The sequence below is a fragment of the Gobius niger genome (assembly GCF_951799975.1).
Source record: "Gobius niger genome assembly, chromosome: 8".
NCBI lineage: Eukaryota > Metazoa > Chordata > Actinopteri > Gobiiformes > Gobiidae > Gobius > Gobius niger.
The window spans coordinates 14,692,124-14,714,446 of NC_136859.1; the positions used below are offsets into that span (position 1 = coordinate 14,692,124).

Consider the following 22,323-nt stretch of genomic DNA (forward strand, 5'->3'; position numbering starts at 1 on the left):
GGGTTGGGAGCATTCCAGCGTTTTGTGTTGTGCAAAGCATGACCTAGACTGATGTTTGAACAAAGTTTAATGTTTCTCGCTGCACTGCTTTAATAAGTCAGCTTTTAGCAAAATGCTCAATCTGGCAACAGCCTGAAATAGAGAACAATAAGCTGTAACATGCAGAAGTCACTCTTGCACATAGTTTGGCGTAAATTATGTGGGATTTGACTAAGCAGCAAGCATTTCTCCCATGTCCTTGTTTCAACTCTGTGACTCACTTTCACTGTGCACATTCCGTCTTACTTTTATTGGTAAAAAAACAGAAAGTTACTCTGTTGGATCAGACTTTTGTCCCAACTTGCATAATCTGCCACAAATTACAATGTGTTCCCGGAATAAAGTCACAAGTGAATTCTTCCTATTGCGACACACACACATAACCGGTTCACTGATAAAAACAAACAAATCTATTCAAGGACATGTGTGCCCATGTTTTGACTGTCACGCCTCCTGGATTTTTGCCATGGACTTTCCCAGTTGAGTTTAGACCTTATCCTGTGCTGAAATGGGAGGAGGAAAGGCCAACACAAAACATACAGAGGACTGGGAATGCTGTCAGTGTATAGAGAGGCATTTTACAAGGACTGCTGCTTTTTTTGGAAATTATGCTCATTTGGGAGAACTTTTAGACTGAAGATAACATTGAATCTGAGCTCATTCAACTTGACATTGAACAGAACTTAACTGATCACCTATGGAGACCACATATTTGCCAGTGGATAACCAAAATGGCGTGTCAAAAGAGCTGAAACCGGAATATGTGGCTCTTCGTCCCATGGGTGCAGCAGCAGCAGCTGTGGGGGAGGCTCTGTGTGTGTTCGGGACGGGAGACCTGGGGCGCTCCCTGGGCCAGCGCCTGCTCCAGTGTGGATACAAGGTGGTGTACGGCAGCCGCAGACCGGACAGCTGCGGTCCCATACCCCCGGGAGCTCAGGTAAAACACGTGTGGACTGTGGAGAGAGAAAAATACACTTAAGTCACAGATTTTCCTTTTAACTTTACTGATATTTCAACCTGAAGAGACTTGTAGGTGCAATGGGTTTTCCATAAACGAGTTTCTGAATCTCCAAAGGACTAAATTATCCAAAATTCTTCTGTTACTTGTTTACAAACACACTAGAATCCATCTTGTGCTGCTTGGTTTGAATCTGAATCAAAAGTGGTTTGAGCGTCACAGTTGGTGACAAAAACAATTTAGTTTTACTGATTCCAAACACGATGTATGATGCTACGTACTTACAAAAATGTAATGGATTTGCAGTGTTTTGAGACTTAGCTGTGATTGGCTAAAACGAGGTTTGATTCATCCAATCAGCAGCAAACATTTGACTGCGCCATAGGTTTGCTATCTTCTCAAGTTATCTAAACCAGTGCAAGAGCTGATGTTCGTGCAAGGCGACAGCTTGATGCAATGATCGTGTTCTGACTGAATAAATTGTTTCATTTTAGTAAGTTTAAGGAATCACACGCTTCAACATTATATTGCCAGAAATTCGCAGGTTTAAGGAAGAGTGTTTTAAGTACAAAGTGATGATTTGTTCTTGTGTATGGGTTAAGTACCTTTAAACGATATCAGGATATCCCAAAGAAAAGTTTAGGTACTACTGGTATCGAAAAAGTGAAAAAAAAAAAAAGTCCCAATCCCATTTTTGCTCATTTCCCGCCATATTTTTTGCCATTTTCTCCCCAATTTTTATACCCAATGTTTACCCCATTTTTCAAACATACTTTTTCCCACCATATTTTCCCTAATTTTTCTTGTTTTCCCATAATTTTTTGCTTTTTTAAATTAACAATATTTTCTCTATTTCCCGTCATTTTTTTCCCATTTCCCCCAAATTATTCCCAATTTTTTTTTTTCATTTTGATGATTTTTTTTCCAAATTTTCCTCAAATTTTCCCACATTTTTTCACATTTTTTCAAAAACATTTTGACATATTTTCCCCCAAAAAATTTCCCCCAATTTTTTCCCAAATTATTCCCCATTTTTCCCTCATTTCTCTACATTGGAGATTAACCTATTTGTCTAAAGTTCTGTTTTTTAGGTCTAGGTGACAAATATATCGTTCAGGTATCGAAAACCAAGTATCGTTAAAGTACTGGTATACATTTTTTTTTTACGGTACCCCACCCTAGTCCTGGGGCAGGACACTCACTTTTTTGAGCAATGTGTGATGAAATAGGATGGCCTGTGTGTGCAGAATGACACCAATAACAAGAACAATTCAAAGTAACTCCATATTGTCAAGCAACAAGTCTGAAAACCTGTATGTTTTTCTGTTGTAAACATTTAGAAGTTGAGATTGGCTTGTTGTTTGAAACTTCGTCTCCTCATTAGCCTCACGTCACTGAGTATTAGTTGAATAATGATTAATAACCTTGGCATGCGATGTTTATGTTTCTATGTTTATGTATGACGTGTTGGTGTAGGTGATGAACCATGCAGCAGCCGCCCAGTCAGCCGGCATCGTCTTCATTTGTATTCACAGAGAGCACTACGGTTTCCTGCAGACGCTCGCACCTCAGCTCAAGGGGAAGGTATCTGATTGCATGGCCAACACAGCATACAGTTAATTCTCCAGTCTTCATCCAGTCAGCGCCCCGTGTGTGTTTTTGTCTGGAAGGTTCTGGTGGACGTGAGCAACAACCCTGAGAAGGACATGTTCCCGGAGGCCAAGGCTGAGCATCTGCAGAGGTAAAAGGGTCGGATTTGATTAGAGCATTAGCCAAAGTAATGGGATAATTCGGACGTCATGTGCTTTAAATTACATTATTGAGCACAAATACAAATGTTGTTGTTTCCATTACAGGCTGGTTCCAGAGGCTTTCGTGGTGAAAGCCTTGAACACACTGTCGGCCTGGGCCCTGCAGAACGGACCCTCGGATTCAAATCGACAGGTAGAAATGTTAAACTCCAGTCAGTTTTCGGCACAAATCAAATGTCCATTTATTATGTTGTATTAATGACCTCAGAAACAGATCAGGTTTATCTCATGCTGGTTTTACAGTGTGTTGCCTTCATGTGCTCAGGTAAAGATGGGTTCTTTTCCAGTTGTGAAGTGGAAATGATGAGTGTTTTTGTGTTGTAGCAAAGTGAAACATTAACCTCTTTCTCCAGTTTGGCTAAACCCAAAATCTAAAAGCTTCTTGAAAAAACTTGTCAAAATAGCAACGAAAGAGCAAGGAAAACATGACAAAAAAGTGACAAAAATTTGGGAAGAAAAAGCAACAAAAAAAACACACACAAAAGAGCAACAGAAAAAGTGACAAAAAGCGATGAAAATGTGAAAAAAAAATGCAGAAAAAGCATCAAAAAGCAACAAAAGAGTGACAGAAAAACAACAAAAGAGTGACAAAAGAGTGACAGAAGAGTGACAAAAAAGTGGCAGAAATTTGGGATGAAAAAAAACAAAAAAACAAAAAAGGAAGATTTAAAAAAGCCACAAAAAAGCAACAGAAAAGTGACATAAAGGGATGAAAATGTGGAAAAAAAGTGACGAAATCGATTGATTGACTATTGATTGACCTACAAAAGAACAGCAAAAGAGTGACAGAAAAGTGACAAAAAGCGATGAAAATATGAAAAAAAGGGACAAAAACGTAACAAAAAAGCAATGGAGAAAAATGTCAAAAAAGTTACAACACATTACTCTGGTCTTTTAGATTTGGGTAAATCTGAACAGAAGAAAATGCACTTGGTTAAGAGGTTGGATACTGTAAACAAGTAAACTCACGTGAGAAAGTACAAACCGCTGAACTGTTGGCATTTTATATCTGCTTTGCGAAACATTAAGTTCCGCTTTTTTTTTACATGACGCTATGAAGAAAAAGACATGATATTAACAAAGTTCAGTGGCTAAATCGCAGATCAGTGTAGACAGTGTACACTTCATAACAATCAGATAAAAGGCATGAAAGGGGAGAGTCCCTGCTCTTGGTCCTTTGAAAGGTCAAAGGTTATCTAATCTCAGGAACACGGGCATCAAAAATCATTTCCCGGTTTCCCAGTGGAAAATACGAGTTGAAAACAGGAAGTTCCCTCCCTCTCTCCTGGTGCAGTTGAATTGTTTGCCTTTTTCAGTGAATTGTTTGCCTTTTTCAGCGAACCACGTTGTTTTTCTGGATACTTTTGTACGTCTTTACCGTGTTTTTGTGGAGGTTTGGTGGATTTGTTTACTTTGAGAGTCCAAAATGGTCCTGAAGAAAGCAGCTTTTTGAAGGTAAACAAACTGCTAGCTCATCAGCTAAACCCATTTGAGATCTACAAACATCTTCTTCTGAGACACTGAACAGTGAAGAGGCACCAAGAGCCCCCACACCTGCAGCACGGAGGAGGCGTCACAAGAGGAGCTACAGGAAACAACAAAAGGGACCAACGAGGAGATGGTGATAGACTGTGGAGGGAGCTGTGCAGGAGGAAGAGGAAGGACGAGGTGGAGCTGACCAGTGCAGGACACCACGCTCTGAGACCGGGAAAAGCCCAGGAGGCGGTGCACCGTTTCAGATGATCAGAGGAGACAGAGGGCAGCTACAGTTTCTCCATCCTCCAAGGTCATGCGGGTGGAGTGGCTGAAGGACAACGAGATCATCGACCCGGCCGAGGACAGGAACTTCTACATCACCGTGGACACAACCTGATCATCAAGCAGGCGCGTCTGTCCCAAACGGCCAACTACACCTGTGTGGCCAAGAACATCGTGGCCAAGCGCAAGAGCTCCACCGCCGTGGTCATCGTCTACAGATTTCCCATCAACCAGTGCTCCTCCTGTGACCAAAACAGTGAAGATGGCGGCCGCGACACAACGATCTTTCACCAAAGAAAAAAAAAAGAGTGGTGCGCACTGAATGGGTGCTGCTGCCGGATGCTCTCTCATCGAATGCAATTTCTCCATTTGTGAGATCAATAAAGTACCATCTTATCTTATCTTATCTTATCTTATCTCAGGAACACGGGCATCAAAAATCATTTCCCGGTTTCCCAGTGGAAAATACGAGATGAGAGGGCGTTCAAGTGCAATTTTTTTTCTCGACAGGTGGTATTTACCCCAAATTTCGAGACAAGATGAAGGCAGCATTAGCTGTAGAATCTTGTGTGGGTCTCATTCTGCTTTCTGATTGGATAACCCCCTCACCTCATAACTCCTGCCTTAACCGAGCACATTTTGTCTAGTTGGGCTTCATGGATCTTTTTCACAATTTTTGTCACTTTATTATTGCGTATCTGTGGCTTTTTGAGTCACTTTGTATCACATTTTTGTTGCTCTTTTGTTGCCTTTTCATCCTCATTTCGTCTCGTTTTTGTCACCGTTTTGATGCTTTTGTTCAAGAAGCTTTTAGATTTGGGTAAAGCCAAACTGGAGGAAATGTGGTCGCTTCAGGCGGGGGTTAAAGGGATATTTCAGGAGTTTTGACATAGGGCCTCATTTCCTAGTTATCCAGAGTGTTGATTAGACTAGTGCTAGGCTAGGCTAGTGCTAGGCTAGCTCATGTCTATGGTAACTAGTAGCCTGCATTAAACATCTCAAAATCATCAGGTAGTCCTCCAAACGTTGACATATCTGATTTATAGAAACCTCCTTTGTGAATTCCACGTGTAGTAAGGCCGGCTGCAGGTAAACAAACTACTGTAGATCCGGTAACCTAACAGATCACTCCGCCGCTGCGTAGCTTACAACCAGGAAGCTGCTCAAATATAAGTTATTTTAAATGCAAAATGGTTATATTTAAACAATTATTTAGTCAACACAGACATTGATATCGGTAGTAGGTGTTAGGGAAATACTAAAGGAGTCCGGAGGAGATGTGGATGGAGAGACGGGACACGGTCTGGATGTCTTACATGTTAGAAGTTTATTACCGTATTACAGGCCTGGAGACATTTGAACAGTCAACACAATGTTCAGAGCATTGATCATTCAGAGTCTGGGGATACTTCCACATGAAGAGAGCTATATAGCCTCGGTTAGACGTAGGCACTAACAGTCTACCTCTCGGACAATGTGCCACGTTGACTAGGCCACAAGTCATGTAGAAGGTCGGCGCCTGAATGTTCCCCTTTGACAGTACAATATGATAAGATTCGAAAGGAATGTGCTATGGCCGAATTAACTCTATAATTCTCCATCACCCCACCCTTTTGAAACACGTACTAGTAGTTTCACTTTTAAAGAAAAAATAAATTTATCCCAAAGTAAAACCCAATAAAATCAATTTAACCCATTAACCCATTAAAGCAATTTCCCAAAAAATTCGCTTAAAATAACACTCTTATGTGGAAGGATACCTGATCCCATCAGTATGTGGCCCGAAAACCCATCAGTGCAGTAAACTGTCTTCATGATTACTCATTTGATGGGAAAGGCGACCTCATCGCGCTGCTGCACCCAACCGCCACCCAGCCGCGACCATTTCAGGTACTATTGGGATCTTACCAGACTTTAGTTCATTAGAATCACAAATCAATCAATACAAACACCTTAAAAATTAATGGCAACATAACACAAAAAATAAAATAATCACTTGTCAATATCGATCATCAATTGGTTACACAAATAAAAGGTAAAATATTAATATATAAGAGAAAAAGAATTTTAATGAATGGAATCTTCACACTGAATAAATTCAGTGTACACTCTCTCACTGTCCTTCGAGACAGTGTCATCGGCAAGATCTCCGAGGGTGCGGGTAGACTGCCGCACCCTCCACTCTTGGTGTGCTTAGGGATTATTCTGCCCACACACCAAGAGGTCCCTACGTTGTCCTTCCGACTGGCATGAAATGGGGGAATCACCAACAATGTCCATGAGGCATACAATGGATCTCCATCGTGAAATCCACTGTGGTTCTTCACAATCTTCTTCATGGACAGTTCAATTAATAAAACTTTATTGCTTGTAATAAAGTTCACCACAAAATAATACTTCAACAAAGCAGACTCACGAAAAGGATCACAATTCTCCATCACCACAACAAAGCCCGTGTGGCTGATTAAACACCTTTTGTCTTCTCTTTTTTGTTGAATACCTTTTGTTTTTTCTTTTTAATTAACTAAACCAAACTGAGTGATTCTGCAACTTTTAGAGTCAAGTAAAATACTACACTGATTAAGAAATAATAACAATAATAATAATAATAATAAGAAGAAGAATAAGAATAAGAAGACTAAGAATAATAATAATAATAATAATAATAATAATAATAATAATAATAATAATGATAATAATAATAATTGATAAATCACCAAGGCAGGCCTGAAATATAAAATAATAATAATAATAAAAATAAGAATAAAAATATGAAGTAAGATAAATAATCAAATTATGTTAAATGCTAATTTAAAATGACAATATAGGATGTAAATTAATAAAATGTGAAAATGTAAAATGTAAAAACATTTAAAATGTAAAAATATAAAAATGAATTTGGTATGGTTAAATACTGATTAGAAAAATGATAAAATGTAAAAAATATAAAAATGTAAAAATATGAATTAAAGAAAAAATGGAATAAAATCGGCCTCCTTACTGCTGAATCCCAGGTTCATTTTACTTAATAATCTGTAGGGGATTTGTGTTGTGGCTCTTCGATCACCGGGGTCTCCACTGAGTGTTGGCAATGTTACCCACTCCCAGTGCCCCCTCCGTGCTTCTCTCCTTGCCACAACACAGTTCCCATCTCGACACCTCGAGCTCCGGCAAATGAAGTCAAGCGTGCCCGCAGCTCTTCTCCCCCTCGAACCTCCTGTAACCACAAGCTCATTAGTCTGCTCAATTTTGCGGTTAACATACCTCTCGCTCGAGGGAGGGGATAGTTTTGTGGACTCGAATGAATGATGATGCGGCCGGTGGTATTGGGACAGAGGAGGGTGTCTCCCCTGTCCTATGGACTGGCCCTCAGGAGTGCAGTTTGCCATCCCCCCCAGCCGGAGGAGAACCAGAACCAGGATGATCATTTCCCTGAGGAACTTGTGCCTGGGCTGTTTGACGGAGGAGGAAGGGAGCGCTGGTTCGCCTCCCCTCCCTCCTCTTGTCGCGGGACCCTCTGGCACCTGGTGGCGTGTATCCATTCTGGCTTCCCCTGCACCTTGACGGCTGTCCTTGTTGTCAGCAACACCTGATACGGCCCTTTCCACCTGGGAACAAGAGAATGCTTCTCTATTGATTTAATTAGTATATCATCACCAGGCACAAAGTCATGAGTGCTTTCTTCGGATGGTTTCGGGATCCTGTTTTGAACCTGTAAGTGAAATTTCCTGGTTACATTAGCAAGTGCCTTAACATAGTCAGCCAGGTATTCCTCAGTCCATAGCAAGGTAGCCTTGTGAGGTGTAAATGGTGGACTCACCCCGGTCGACATTGGCCTGCCCATCAGGACCTCGTGTGGACTCAATCCTGTCGTTCTATTTGGAGAACTCCTAATAGAATACAACACAATGGGAAGTGCATCGGGCCATTTCAAACCAGTTGATTGGACTGTTTTGGTTAGTCTCTTCTTCACTATCTATGTTGTGTCTTTCTTTCTTCTCCCTTTTCCCTTCGCCATTAGTTTTAGCCTTTCTCTTTCCTGCTTTAGCTATGGGCTGCTCTATACTATCTGAGCTAGAGCAGTGCGGGAGGGGCGGGATGTTTCTCCCTTCGCGTGCGTTATCTGTGGCTAGAGCTTGAGTGTGATCTGGGTCAGGGGTGTGAGGTTTGACTTTGGGCCTAGCACCGGCTGCTAGTTCAACTGGTGTGGCGTGTTGGGGACCGTGTGACACGGAAGGCATGTTTGGAGATGTGGGGTTGAACGTGGATGTTGCAATTTGCGTCATTGTATCCGGTGAGTGAGGTGTCGGGGTTGAGGAGCTCGTGGGGGGCGATATGTAACTGCTGCTTGCTGCCTGGTCACCCAGACTTGTGTCTAAGGTTGTTGACTGCAAACGGCTCGTTTGCACCCCTGCCTCAATGTAGCTCACCGGTCTTTTTTGTCTTTGAATTTGCATGTCACGCATCGCTGCTGTGCATGTAATTAAATCATCAGTGGTTCGAGCTGCTGCAACTAGTGCAGACCTTACCGCTCGATTGGTCTTAACGAACTGATGTTTGACTTCCCTGTTTTGAGCGGTCAACCCCACACTCCGCAGATGGATCAGGAGCTCTTCGTACGTGTATGGTTTGTTGTGTGCTTTTGCAATCCACGCATATATAGCAGCTGTAGCGGCTACGCGTGGGGAGAGCGCCCTAAGGTTTGGTCCCCATTCTGAGAAGTCTAGGTCTAATTCAACCATGAGGGGGAGGACCACCTGCTTTGTGGCCTTAGCTCCCGCCTCTTGAATCAGTCTCTGAGTCCTGTCGTCAATTCTTGCATCCAGAACACACTCATCCACTCGCGGATTTTGCAACGCCGCATCTCTCCAAACGCTAAAGCATTTTGCAATGTAACGCCTATCTGGTATAAGTTCGTCAACATAGCTCTGCACAAAATCCATCAGGCTAAAGCTAAATGTGCCTTCATAAGGCCAAATCCGGTGGGTTTCATCACACAACATGGCAGTAAATGGGAAAACAAATTCCCAACCTTTGGTACGGCCCACAATGCCAGCCGGCATTCTGGGGGAGAACAGCGCATCGCATTTAATTTTGTCAATTTTTTCTGCTGGGATTATTTCAACCTTGGGCTTTGGGGTGCACACGCTCTCTTTGTTTGAGTCCATACTGGGGTGAGTTTGTTGTCTGTTAAGGTTAACCCTGGAAGTGGACTGAGAAGAACCCATAGCTGTAACAAAATCAAATTCACAGTTTTATGGCAAACAAAGCTTCTGCTATTGCATCCAGAGGTATCGAACACTTCGTTTAGGGAGCGTCCGTCTAATAGGTAACGTGCATTGGTTGATTCCGGAGCTCACAGTTAGATTCAAGTCAACACGTCAAGCGACCATAGGTTGTATATGGTGCAGAAGTGTCCTCTCTTTTGTGCACAACTCAAGCGATGTCAACGATCTCAAGGCTGAGAGAGATTATCCTAGGTTTCTGTCCCAACAAACATTAACATCAACAGCAACTCGATTTCCCTCAATAATATTCAGGAGAAAGCAGCAGCTGTCATAAAACCACAAACTTCTATGACTACCTGTTATAGACAACACTAATCAGGTCTTCACACAGCCTGTGGCCACAGTCGTAATCCGACTGCGAATTTTACTTAACCTCCAACTGTTTCAGCAATAAATCACAAGGCCTTTGTAAATATTACCATCTCAATATTCAACACTGAAGTTTAACACCAGCGTAGCACAAAAACACACGTAGCTGCAACAAGTTGTGCCTCTTGGATCCATGACAATAATTACAAACCAGCTTTCGAGCAAAACAGGTGATTTTCAGACCTACTCTAGACCAGAATGCAGCCTCATGGAACTTCACAAATTGCAATAGCTATTTTCTGTGGGTCTTGTGCACGTGAATATCCAATCGAGCGGTAGCCTGAACCTTGATGGTTCTCCCTACCTTCGATTGGCTTCGAACTCCAGAACAAACCAAATACACTATTTTTGCACAATCATTGCCTGTGGCAAGAGAGGTATGTTGTGATTGTTGTACGCCAATTGGTATTTATCCATTTTAGTTTTTGTTATATCGGACTCTTTAATAAATTCCCCACACAATAGTCTTTTTTAATCTGTCAAGTCTGCATCTGGTAAGGCAGTCCAATCTCCATTTTTGTAAAAGAAGAAAAATCTGCACTTACCAGATCAGCTTTTTGTAGACACCAAAGTTCGTGACGCCAACTGTTGGGGAAATACTAAAGGAGTCCGGAGGAGATGTGGATGGAGAGACGGGACACGGTCTGGATGTCTTACATGTTAGAAGTTTATTACCGTATTACAGGCCTGGAGACATTTGAACAGTCAACACAATGTTCAGAGCATTGATCATTCAGAGTCTGGGGATACTTCCACATGAAGAGAGCTATATAGCCTCGGTTAGACGTAGGCACTAACAGTCTACCTCTCGGACAATGTGCCACGTTGACTAGGCCACAAGTCATGTAGAAGGTCGGCGCCTGAATGTTCCCCTTTGACAGTACAATATGATAAGATTCGAAAGGAATGTGCTATGGCCGAATTAACTCTATAATTCTCCATCAGTAGGTAGGTGTTATAAGTGATTTGCCTCAGGTGCACTGTGCTTGAGTCGGACTGTTTTTAATGCAGGCTACTAGTTACCATAGACATGCACTAGCCTAGCACTAGCCTAGCACCACTAAACTCTTCATCTCCAGAAATCAACAACTCTGGATAACTAAGAAATGAGGCCCTATGTCAAAAATCCTGAAATATCCCTTTAAGAAACACGTGTAAAATGTTTTTTGCAATAGCGAAGGAATTAACATTACATTTCATTATAAATCTATATTCATCTGCACGTTGACATATCTAGGACCAGCCATTTCTGAAATGTAGAATAAAACGTCCTCCGTAAAACCCTCGATTACAACGTTGATTTGTTCTATTATATTTGATTTTCTGAACACAAACATATGAGTAACCGTTTGAATCATTCGACCACGGAGCAAGTCCCAATTGTAAATACTGACTTCCTCTCATGATGGCTCAGCTTTTGGGTCTTTTTTTTCCGAGAACTACACGCTTTTTGACAATGCTCTGATGTACTTACACAGCAGGGAAAAAAATATGAGTGGAAAACGTAATGGTCCAGATTATATTAATAACCCAACTGAACTCATGATCAAACCGAATGGAAGTGATTTTTGCCAAAACGGAGCGGTCGGGCCTTATGCTGTTGCTGCGAAGGCCATCTCTGTTCTTAAATCAATTTACTCCACTGTGGCTCTTAATGTCAGGTTCTTTTCCTGGGCTTTTTGTCAGCCTTTGTGAAGCAGCAGCACCGTTACTTTTCCACCGTTTGGTTTTGATCTTTGTGGTGCGGTCCCATGGGAGCAGGAAACCACAGGAGCGTATGTAGTATTTGTTGTAAGGAAGTCTGTTTATGCACTGCGTGAGATGTTGACCGTGTATAGCTGTTAGTTTTTACCTGCCTTTCAGTAAATCGCAGCAGTATAGACTAAAGCTGCTGGATTTGTGAACTCTCTGGAGCCCAACATCCTTTTTGTCAGTGTAAACAATTGGCCACGTAAAAATGTTACAATACCACATCCATTTATTGTAGGCGCTATATGTAAAAAATATTGCTATAAACTGTGGAAAGACGGCTTAGGGGTTAAGCTGCAGGACATAAGTCAAACACTGCTGGCCTCGGCGTTATGAGTTTGCCTCCTGTTGTCGTTCTTCACCCCCTTTCACACTTTACTGACTAATGAAGCTCAACTGCATAATGATATGACTTATAATATTGCAATAATGATCAAGTTTCCACTTTCAACACAGAATGTCTTGGTTAGCTCAAGAAATTCATCTCAACACAGTACTATCTAAGCTTATATAATATATATCCATATTATGAGCCGCATGCATGTTCCCATGTTTGTGCATGTGTCCTTTATATGCTCACAGTTTCTCCTGTCCACTGCTGCTGTAGCTGTAAACAATCATAAACCAATCTTTATAGTTGAATGTTTTTTTTTTTTCATGTAAAAATAGATGAATAAAAACAAGAAACAATGCCATATAAAAGTGTCAATATAGGTCTCCCAGCTCACTCTAAAAAAGAACATGGTTTATATCCGGGCCTGTCTCGATTGAAGCCACATGTTCTCTCTTCTCCCATGTCTCCTATCAACATAAAACATGTTCACTAGGCCACCCTCTCAGTTCAGTCAATTTGCCAAAGAGTCAGGCTCAGTATAAGGGTCTGCATATGTGAAGTAGAGCATCGTGAGCTTGTGCAGTTTTAGGTTCGTGTGTTGCTCAAAAGAAGAAGTGACCGGAAAAAAAATAAACTGCAAAAATGCAGAAATACTGTATGGCTTTGCATCCGGCTTTTTATTCTTCATAAGCTCTTTTTCAACTTTTGATTGCTTTCAAAGATCAAAACGAACAATTTTACTGTAGATTTTAATGTCCATTTATAAGCAGAGGCGGGAAACAACAAAGTACTTGCACTTTGTTACTATATGTACGATTTTTCAGGTATCTGTTTGTTACTGGAGTTTTTATTTTTCTGGCGACTTTTGTCTTTCACTCCTTACATTTAACAATTTTACATGTATTTTCTACACTTTCAAAACAGGCTCGTTACTTCTTTTAAGAACTGTGTGCAGTTTTTTTCTTTCCTCCAATGCAGCCGCATGCACCGTCTCTTCAGCGCGCATACCAGAGTGCACATGTTTTTTAATTCTAAAAGAATCAAACGTGAGAAAGAAATTAAGCGTATGGTTATAAGTAATATTTTGTAAGGGGAGCGGCTTGTCATAAATTGTCATTTGTCATAAAGTTAGGCCCCAACACTACTTGCCTTCACTACTTGCCTGATTGGCCCCAGGGTTCCCTGATTGGTCCAAAGTTGTTTATTTTATACATTAATGACATCTGTAAGGTATCCGATTTGTTAAAATGTGTTTTATTCGCAGATGACACAACACTGTATGTATCTGGGGACAATCTTCACCAACTAATTACTGATGTGACCAGAGAACTATCTAGAATCAAGCAATGGTTTGATCAAAATAAACTATCTTTTAATCTAAGTAAAACCAAATATATTATATTCAGTAATCGACAAATTAAAACTAGCATGAGCCTAAAGATTGATGATGTGGTACTAGAAAGGGTGAATGAAAACAAGTTTCTTGGTATATTATTAGATCATAAATTATCCTGGAAACCACACATCGCTCATGTTCAATCAAAACTGTCCAAAACAATAGCTATATTACATAAAGCCAAATATTTTCTAAATACACCCTCTCTGTATATTCTGTATTGCTCTCTTATTGTTCCATACATTACCTATTGTGTTGAAATATGGGGGCATGCCTATGCTACAAACACAAAACCTATTTTTATTTTACAAAAAAAAGCCATAAGGATAGTCAATCATTCTCCGTATAATGAACCAACAAACGAAATATTCTGCAAATTTAAAGCAATTAAATTCTGTGATCTAGTCAGCCTGAACACCGCTGTCTTTATGTACAAAGTCCATAGGAAAATACTGCCAGAAAATATACTTTGTCTGTTAGCAAACAGGGACCAGAAATACAACCTGAGAGGAGAAAACATGTTTAAAAAACAAATGGTCCAAACAAACTTTAAAATGAACACTATTTCGGTCAAAGGGGTCGACTTGTGGAACAATCTCAACAATGATCTTAAAAGGAGCAATTCCATTCATTATTTCAAAAAACAGTTTAAAACCTTAATTTTTGAGAAATATACAAAAAATGCCTAAGAAAATGTGGTTAAGTTAAGCTCATGCATTACTGTTGTGCATAAATTGGAATAGAGAAACAAACAAGCATTTGTATTTACAATTTACCATATTATTATTTTAGTAAAGAAAAAAAATGTGCACTGTATATGTGTGAATGTATATATATATAATATATTGTATACATTTGTTTTTTTGTAACGTCTTTGATGGGTAGATGTTGTTTTGTTGTTTTGTAAACAGGTTAGGAAAAATAAGCCACGGCTTCAGCCTACACCTTTTCGGTTACCCGCCTTGTCTGTGACGAATTTGCAGTACATACTGTACTTTTTGTTTTATGTTTTTGTAACCGAATAAACATTCATTCATTCATTAAACCACTGCCATACGTAAAACACATGGTACAATTTATCTTGACATTTCCTTCCTTCCTTTGACAGGCGTTCCTGTGTGGGGACAGTGCGGAGGCGAAGCAGGCTGTGTCTCAGGTGTGCACCCGCCTCGGCTTCTCGGTGCTGGACAGGGGGTCTCTGAGTGCGGCCCGTGAGCTGGAGGACTTCCCCCTGCAGCTCTTCCCAGAGTGGAGGCTGCCTCTGAGCATCGCCCTGGGGCTCATCACAGCATTCTTCTTCTACCTGCTCACCAGGGACGTCATCTACGCCTACGTGAACGATGGGAAGAACATTTCATTCAGGATCATGGTTTCTCTGGCAAACAAGGTGAGAGAATCACACCTTATGGTCATCACTGTCAGCACCGGTCATTGGCGCTCTCCTTAGCAGACGGAGGAGCAAAACACTCAGGAAAGCTCTATGTCAAGGAGATATACGTTTATCCTCAGAGCAAGCAGCAGTAATCCTAGAATGAGGTGCTGTTTTGTATTTTGTAGGCTTCTAGTTTTTTATGTCTCATATAGTACAAGATGAAGCATATGTTCCCTCATCCCGGTTTATGGTTCTTTGCAGCAAACTCCCAGATGAGTGTAGAAAAGCAAAATAATTACAGTCAGACAAATCTTTCACTGTTTCAATGTACATTTCGTCCAAAAACTGTAATGTCACGTCATACATACACTGCCTAACCAAAAAAAAAATCACACGCACTAATATTTTGTTGGCCCGCCTTTAGCCTTGGTTACATCGCACATTTGCTGTGGCATAGTTTCAATAATAAATTCATGCAATGTCAAAAGATCCAGTGTTGCATTCATTTTCCACCATGTATGTACTGATGATGGGAGAGCGTGACCACTGTGCAAAGCCTTCTCCAGCACATCCCAAAGATTCTTAATGGGTTTAGATCTGGACTCTGTGGCGGCCAATCCATGTGTAAAAATTATGCTCCTTGAACCACTCTTTCACAATGAATCCTGGCATTGTCATCTCTGAATATGCCAGTGCCATCAGGGAAGAAGAAGTCCATTGATGGAATAACCTGGTCACTCAGGATGTTCAAATGATCTCATTCTTTGGGCACATAGTCTTGCTGAACCTAGACCTGACCAACTGCACCAAACCCAGATCATAACAGTTAAATCCAGGTGCCGACTTTTTCTTTTTGGTCAGGATGTATGGTTGGACTTTTGAAAAACACTAAGTCAATTGTTATTATTATCGATCCTTTCAAGTTATGAAGTCCTAATACAGTCTCGCTTCTGCGCTCGTTCCACCACTCATCAACAATACGACCTATATCGAAAGGACATAAAGTAGCGCCTGAGTGCAGCCCCCTTCGAGCGTGCCACGTGTCATTTGATCATGTTTGACAGGTGTTTCCCATCGTGTCACTCATCATGCTGTCCCTGTGTTACCTGCCTGGTGTCATCGCTGCAGGCTTTCAGCTCTACAGAGGCACCAAGTACAGGTCAGGCCCGCTCGCAGAGAGACAGGGAAAAGTTATGAAGGACAGTTGCCCGACAGCTCGGTACAAATGAGGATGTGGATGTTGCAGGCGCTTCCCTGACTGGCTGGACCGCTGGATGCTGTGCCGGAAACAGATGGGGCTGGTGGCTCTCGGTTTGGCCTCTCTGCATGTGCTCTACACGCTGATCATCCCCATTCGGTAAGTAACAGGTGCACAAACTCACCAAGGCAAGTCACGGGCTGAGATCTGTGTTGTTTTGCAATATATACTTCAGAGGGTTAAGTAAAACCATAAAGCCTCAATATCTCAACAATGCCATAACTTTAAAAAGATTTGGTTAAAACTAAATAATGTGTCCTTTGCTGACAGAGATGTTCAGCTTTTGTTTCATTTGGAAAGGGCTAAGAATGACAAAGATAAACCTGGACCAATCATTTGCAATATGACACATTTTGTTATATGTGACCCATCACGAGAACGGGGGACACAACTCGGTTTTGGGGCATTTTGAGCGGGACATAGCTTGTGAAAGTGTAGTCTCCAAAGGTTCCAACAATGTGAAACACATGGAAATCTGATAATATTTGGAGAAGATGTGGCAAGTTGAATTTGGGAACTAGAAATATGTCAAAGAGAGGAATCGGCCTCTAAACTTTTGGGCTGTTCTCACCTCTCACGGAGTTACAATAGAGCTCATTTACATCTCATTTAGAAAAGCCATGCTGCTGTAAAGCTCCCCCTGTCGTGTCATGTGTGTGGGGTTTCAGTCCGCAGGCCTTGAGTTCACTCACTCAAACACACATAAACTGATCAACAATAGGCGTATGTATAAAACTGCCTTTTTTGCTTGGCATTTGTTCGCTAAAGGATGTGTCAACTCCACAAACCAATGCAGCGGGGCCTCCTCCCCAAACAACAAAAGGAAGCTGAGACGAGCGTATTCTAACGTGGAAACAGAGCGAGACACCAGAGATCAACTCAAACGCAAAATCCATTTCCATCCATTTTCTTCCGCTTTATCCGGGGCCGGGTCGCGGGGGCAGCAGTCTCAGCAGAGATGCCCAGACTTCCCGATCCACACACACCTCCTCCAGCTGTTCTGGGGGGACCCCGAGGCGACACCAGGCCAGCTCGGAGACATAGTCCCACCACCGTGTCCTGGGTCTTCCACGAGGCCTTGTCCCACTAGGACATGCCTGGAACACCTCCCGCGGGAGGCGACCAGGAGGCATCCGGAACAGATGCCCGAGCCACCTCAGCTGGCTCCTTTCGACGTGGAGGAGCAGCGACTCTACTCCGAGCTCCTCCCGGGTAACCGAGCTCCTCACCCGATCTCGGAGGGTGCGCCCAGCCACCCTGCGAAGGAAACTCATTTCGGCCGCTTGTATTCGCGATCTTGTCCTTTCGGTCATGACCCAAATCTCATGACCATAGGTGAGGGTGGGAACGTAGATCGATCGGTAAATCGAGAGCTTTGCCCCCCGACTCAGCTCCCTCTTCACCACGACAGACCGATACAGCGACCGCATCACTGCTGACGCCGCACCGATCCGTCTGTCGATCTCACGCTCCATCCGTCCCTCACTCGTGAACAAGACCCCGAGATACTTGAACTCCTCCACTTGAGGCAAGGACTCCCCACCGACCTGTAGAGGGGAAGCCACCTTTTTCCGGTGGAGAACCATGGCCTCAGATTTGGAGGTGCTGATCCTCATCCCGGCCGCTACACACTCGGCTGCAAACCGCCCCAGTGCGTGCTGAAGGTCCTGGTTCGTTGAAGCCATCAGAACAACATCATCCGCAAACAGCAGAGATGAGATCCTGAGGCCCCCAAACCGGACACCCTCCGGCCCCTGGCTGCGCCTAGAAATTCTGTCCATAAAGGTAATGAACAGAACCGGTGACAAAGGGCAGCCCTGGCGGAGACCAACACGCACCGGGAACAGGTCTGACTTACTACCGGCAATGCGAACCAAGCTCCTGCTGCGGTCATACAGGGAACGGACAGCCCTTAGCAGAGGGCCCCGGACCCCATACTCCCGGAGCACCCCCCACAGGGCACCACGAGGGACGCGGTCGAACGCCTTCTCCAGATCCACAAAACACATGTGGACTGGTTGGGCGAACTCCCACGAACCCTCAAGCACCCGATGAAGGGTATAGAGTTAACGCAAAATCCACCGTAATAAAAAAATACAAAACTTACTGTTTGATGCTTTTGTGGGAAGCTTTTTTTAACGCTGAAGCTGCCGTGGCCAAAGTGTCGTCCTTTGCTATCAAGGCTCTTCATGAGGAAGCGGCGCCACATAATCCGTGATTAATAAATCCACTTCCAAATATGTTTGTTGTAACGTCCATGGTTCAGCTCATCTGATACAATCTTTGCGGCGTCCATCCAGCATAACCCGGTGTTTTTGTAAATACACACAGACAAAGTCACGGCCCGACTGCACGCTCCCAAATCTCACAAAAGAAGCCGGTTTGAACCTAAAAGTTTATGCCTTTAAGTATTCCAATACTGCTAGCTTAAACATGGAGAGGCTTCTTCATGGCTTCAACTGAACGATTCTGCAAGAAAGCTAAAATTGGGCTGCCGACTTGTGTCCCTGGTTCTTGTGACTGGGCACATATATCTATGCAATTACAATAACAATTTAACCCTTTAACTTCCCTTCATTGTGATCTCCAGATATTATGTGAGATACAAAATTGCTGCAAGCACTATATCACAGGTAAGGCAACGGCAAAACATGTGGTTGTAATGTTAATTTCATTTACCGGTAGTTTTCTCGATTTTTCAGGTGTTAGAAAACCGGACGTCGGAGTTTTCCATCACATCGGCGTGGCGCACTGACTCCTACTATGCCATCGGGATCCTTGGCTTTGCGCTGTTTGTTCTGCTGGGGATCACCTCACTGCCCTCCGTCAGCAACGCGCTCAGCTGGAGGGAGTTCAACTTCATTCAGGTGAATGAGCATGGATATACTATTGCTATAAGTGTACTTTAATGTTCTATTTTTAGCGCTGTTTAACCAAAAGATTTAAAAAGAAAATGCTTTGTGTGCGTTTTATTTATTTTAGAGTGAAGGTATGGAGGAACTAAATAGGCGAGTGCAAGCAGGAAAATAAAATGTGCAATTTTGTGTTTTTGATAAAGCCTGTGTTGACGTGTTATGGCCCCAAATCTGATATGAAAATGACAGATTGCAGCGTGAGTAAATAAAAACATGAATGATCCACTCATTTGACCCACTCAATGACCCTTCCTGTTCTAAAACAACGCTACAAAAATAAGCAGGAGCAAGTTTCAGCCCACTAAACGTAGTCATAAATCTTGTAGAACAACTTTCAATGATACAAACTTTCTTTTAATGAGCGTTGTTCTCTTACCTGACTCTGCACATTTAACACTCAGTTAAAAGCACAGCTCTGTCAGCCTGGCGTGCTCCCCTTTGTTATACGAGCGAGCTCTTTTTGTAAAATGAATACAAACAAGCTCATTGGGAAATTTAATTTGGAACGACTGATTATCTCACCTGCTCAACGTGGCTTTGAAACGTTGCAAATGACATCCAGATTGATGATTCAGTTAACACAGAGGAACGCACACACAATATTAAGTAGGCCTGTTTCCACTTAGAGTAAGCCGAGTGGAGATACTAGAAAACTCTGCTGTAAAATTGGTTGTGTACAATCTCTATCATGCTGTTTATGCTCCGGGCTGTGGAGTTTGCTGGAGTTGAAATTCACACAGACATGACCTATAGCTTATATTGGCCTTGTGCTCTCACAGCCATATGATTAAGTACAGCTTTTCCAAGAGTTGTCTAAGCACCAGGCCATATACAGTGAGGAATTGAGGATTTGGGATTGTTTTTTAAAGGATTCTTTGGCCAGTAGGTTGTGCTTGACAGAACTGTTCAGGGGAAGAAGAAGAAGAAGAAGAAGAAGAAGAAGAAGAAGAAGAAGAAGAAGAAGAAGAAGAAGAAGAAGAAGAAGAAGAAGAAGAAGAAGAAGAAGGAGAAGGAGAAGGAGAAGGAGAAAAGAAGAAGAAGAAGAAGAAGAAGAAGAAGAAAAGAAGAAGAAGAAAAGAAGAAGAATGTGATGGCCTAAACCCCATTTCACGATTGCACAATTACTTGCACACTCACTTTTTACTTCATAAGTTATATATGTGGCAGTGTGAGGGTTTACTTGGTATTTAGACAAAATACACATTATTTTACAGTTATGAATTTAAGGCATTTGCATCTTCCTTTTAAAGTTACTGGCAGCACCTTTAGTTCAACCATTCAACCAGCACATAGAACAGAAGGTCAGAATCAGAACATATCAAGATCAGAGTCAGCAGTTAGTTTCTAAGAGCCTCCGCGCCAAACCACAGAGTACCTATGAACAATAATGAGGTTAGCTGTCAGCTTAAGCTACTAAGCAGACTTTAGCTGTGCTTGTAATAAGAGGTGATCATCAAAACATACCACGTGAGACCTGCCTCGGCACACAATGGACAGTCAGCCACACAACAAACACCGACTGAAGCGCTGAAGGCAGAGAGCGAGGCCACAGCCAGTGTCGACACAGAAACGTTTGGGATCAAAGGACAGGAAGCAGAGAGTGACCTTTTATTCACAGTACACATAGGGTGCACCGCTAACTAGTAACACAACACAAACCAAATGTAGTTTTCATGGTATGGTCAATGAATTTTCTTTTATGTCCACTATATGTTGATTCAGACTGAGAAATGTTCTCGTGTCCAGATGGAAAATATTTCAACCATCTCCGGTACTGCATTTACATAATAATAAAAATGCATTACTTCACCATTCTTCGCTCCTCAGATCATGGACCTTATGATGCCAGTATTTACCTATTTTCCACTTTGACCACCTTCAGAGCCCCCTGGTTGTGGGGAACAAACTCATTCATAAATGTAACTGGGTCACACCGCGCTCACTCCTCCTCCCTTTATTCCAGCCTAAATTAGAGCAGCTCTTTAAATGTTAAGTTATTCATCAAATGTAATTCGGAGAGCATACATTATCCTTGGCCATGGCCGCTGGGTTTGTTCATGTGGATGGAAGAGATTCCTTATGCAGAGAACAACTTCTTCAGTGGACATAATAAATGTCCTGAATGTCTTACTTTGAACCGATTTGAAAAGATGAAACATACTGCAGAATGAGGTGGTGATTGGCTTGAATGTGTTCATTTATTACATTTTTTGGAGGACTTTTTAGCCCATATTGGCTTTATTGGACAGTTCAGGGTAAAAGGGAAGAGAGCTGGGAATTGAACCCGTGACATTGAGGACAAAACTGTTCCGCTGCAGCAGCCTTAAGAACTAGATGTATGGATTTTGTTTAGAAGTGTTTGAGAGCATTTAGCATCATCCTCCCCCTGTGAAGGGACCACAGTATAATGTACAATATGTGACGCCATGAATAAGTGAATGTTTATTTGCCTTTTTGATGAAAACACTGTCCTGAATCTTTCACTGTATCAACACACATGTCCATGTGTTTGAGAAATAAGCTCTTACACTTATTCCTATTTAATCTTTTTCTCTTGCAGTCCAAGATGGGCTACGTCACTCTGTACCTCTGCACACTTCATGCCTACCTTTATGGTTGGGACAAGTTTCTTCGGCCCTCGTCCTACAAATGGTATACTGTCCCGGGGTACATGCTGTCGCTGGTGGTGCCTACAGTGGTGCTGCTGCTGAAGCTGCTGCTGTTGCTTCCCTGTGTGGACCACCGCCTCACACGCATCAGGAGAGGCTGGGAGCGCAGCGCGCCTCTTGATCACTCTCAAATTACTCTCCAAGGAGATGTCTTGAAGACTGACAAAACATAGTGATGTTGAAAACCTTAATCCTGACCACAAATGTATCGAAGAGTGTTTTTTCAAGTTATGAATTAGAACTCTTTTACCATAATAAATGGAATTGTTTTATAAAAATGGCTCATTTGGATCCGTAAAAATACTTTTTAGTGTTTTGTGGATGATTTGTCTTTGAAGCAAAGGTGTATTTTTGCTTGAGTACATTAAAGCAGTACTAAGTAACGTGTTTACCTTATTAAATCCTTT

At 42.2% G+C, this 22,323-nt stretch overlaps 1 protein-coding gene across 1 annotated transcript; it reads left to right on the forward strand.

The window, feature by feature from the left end:
* The first annotated feature begins 648 nt into the window (after positions 1 to 648).
* On the forward strand, positions 649 to 22,148 carry LOC306967251 (metalloreductase STEAP4-like). Its single transcript, XM_079562197.1, has 10 exons — positions 649 to 976; positions 2,474 to 2,581; positions 2,668 to 2,738; positions 2,854 to 2,941; positions 14,811 to 15,089; positions 16,139 to 16,233; positions 16,321 to 16,431; positions 18,923 to 18,965; positions 19,035 to 19,199; positions 21,808 to 22,148. The coding sequence occupies exons 1-10, from the start codon at positions 737 to 739 to the stop codon at positions 22,087 to 22,089; spliced, it is 1,482 nt and encodes a 493-aa protein (XP_079418323.1). The 5' UTR covers positions 649 to 736; the 3' UTR covers positions 22,090 to 22,148.
* The last annotated feature ends 175 nt before the right edge of the window (positions 22,149 to 22,323 follow it).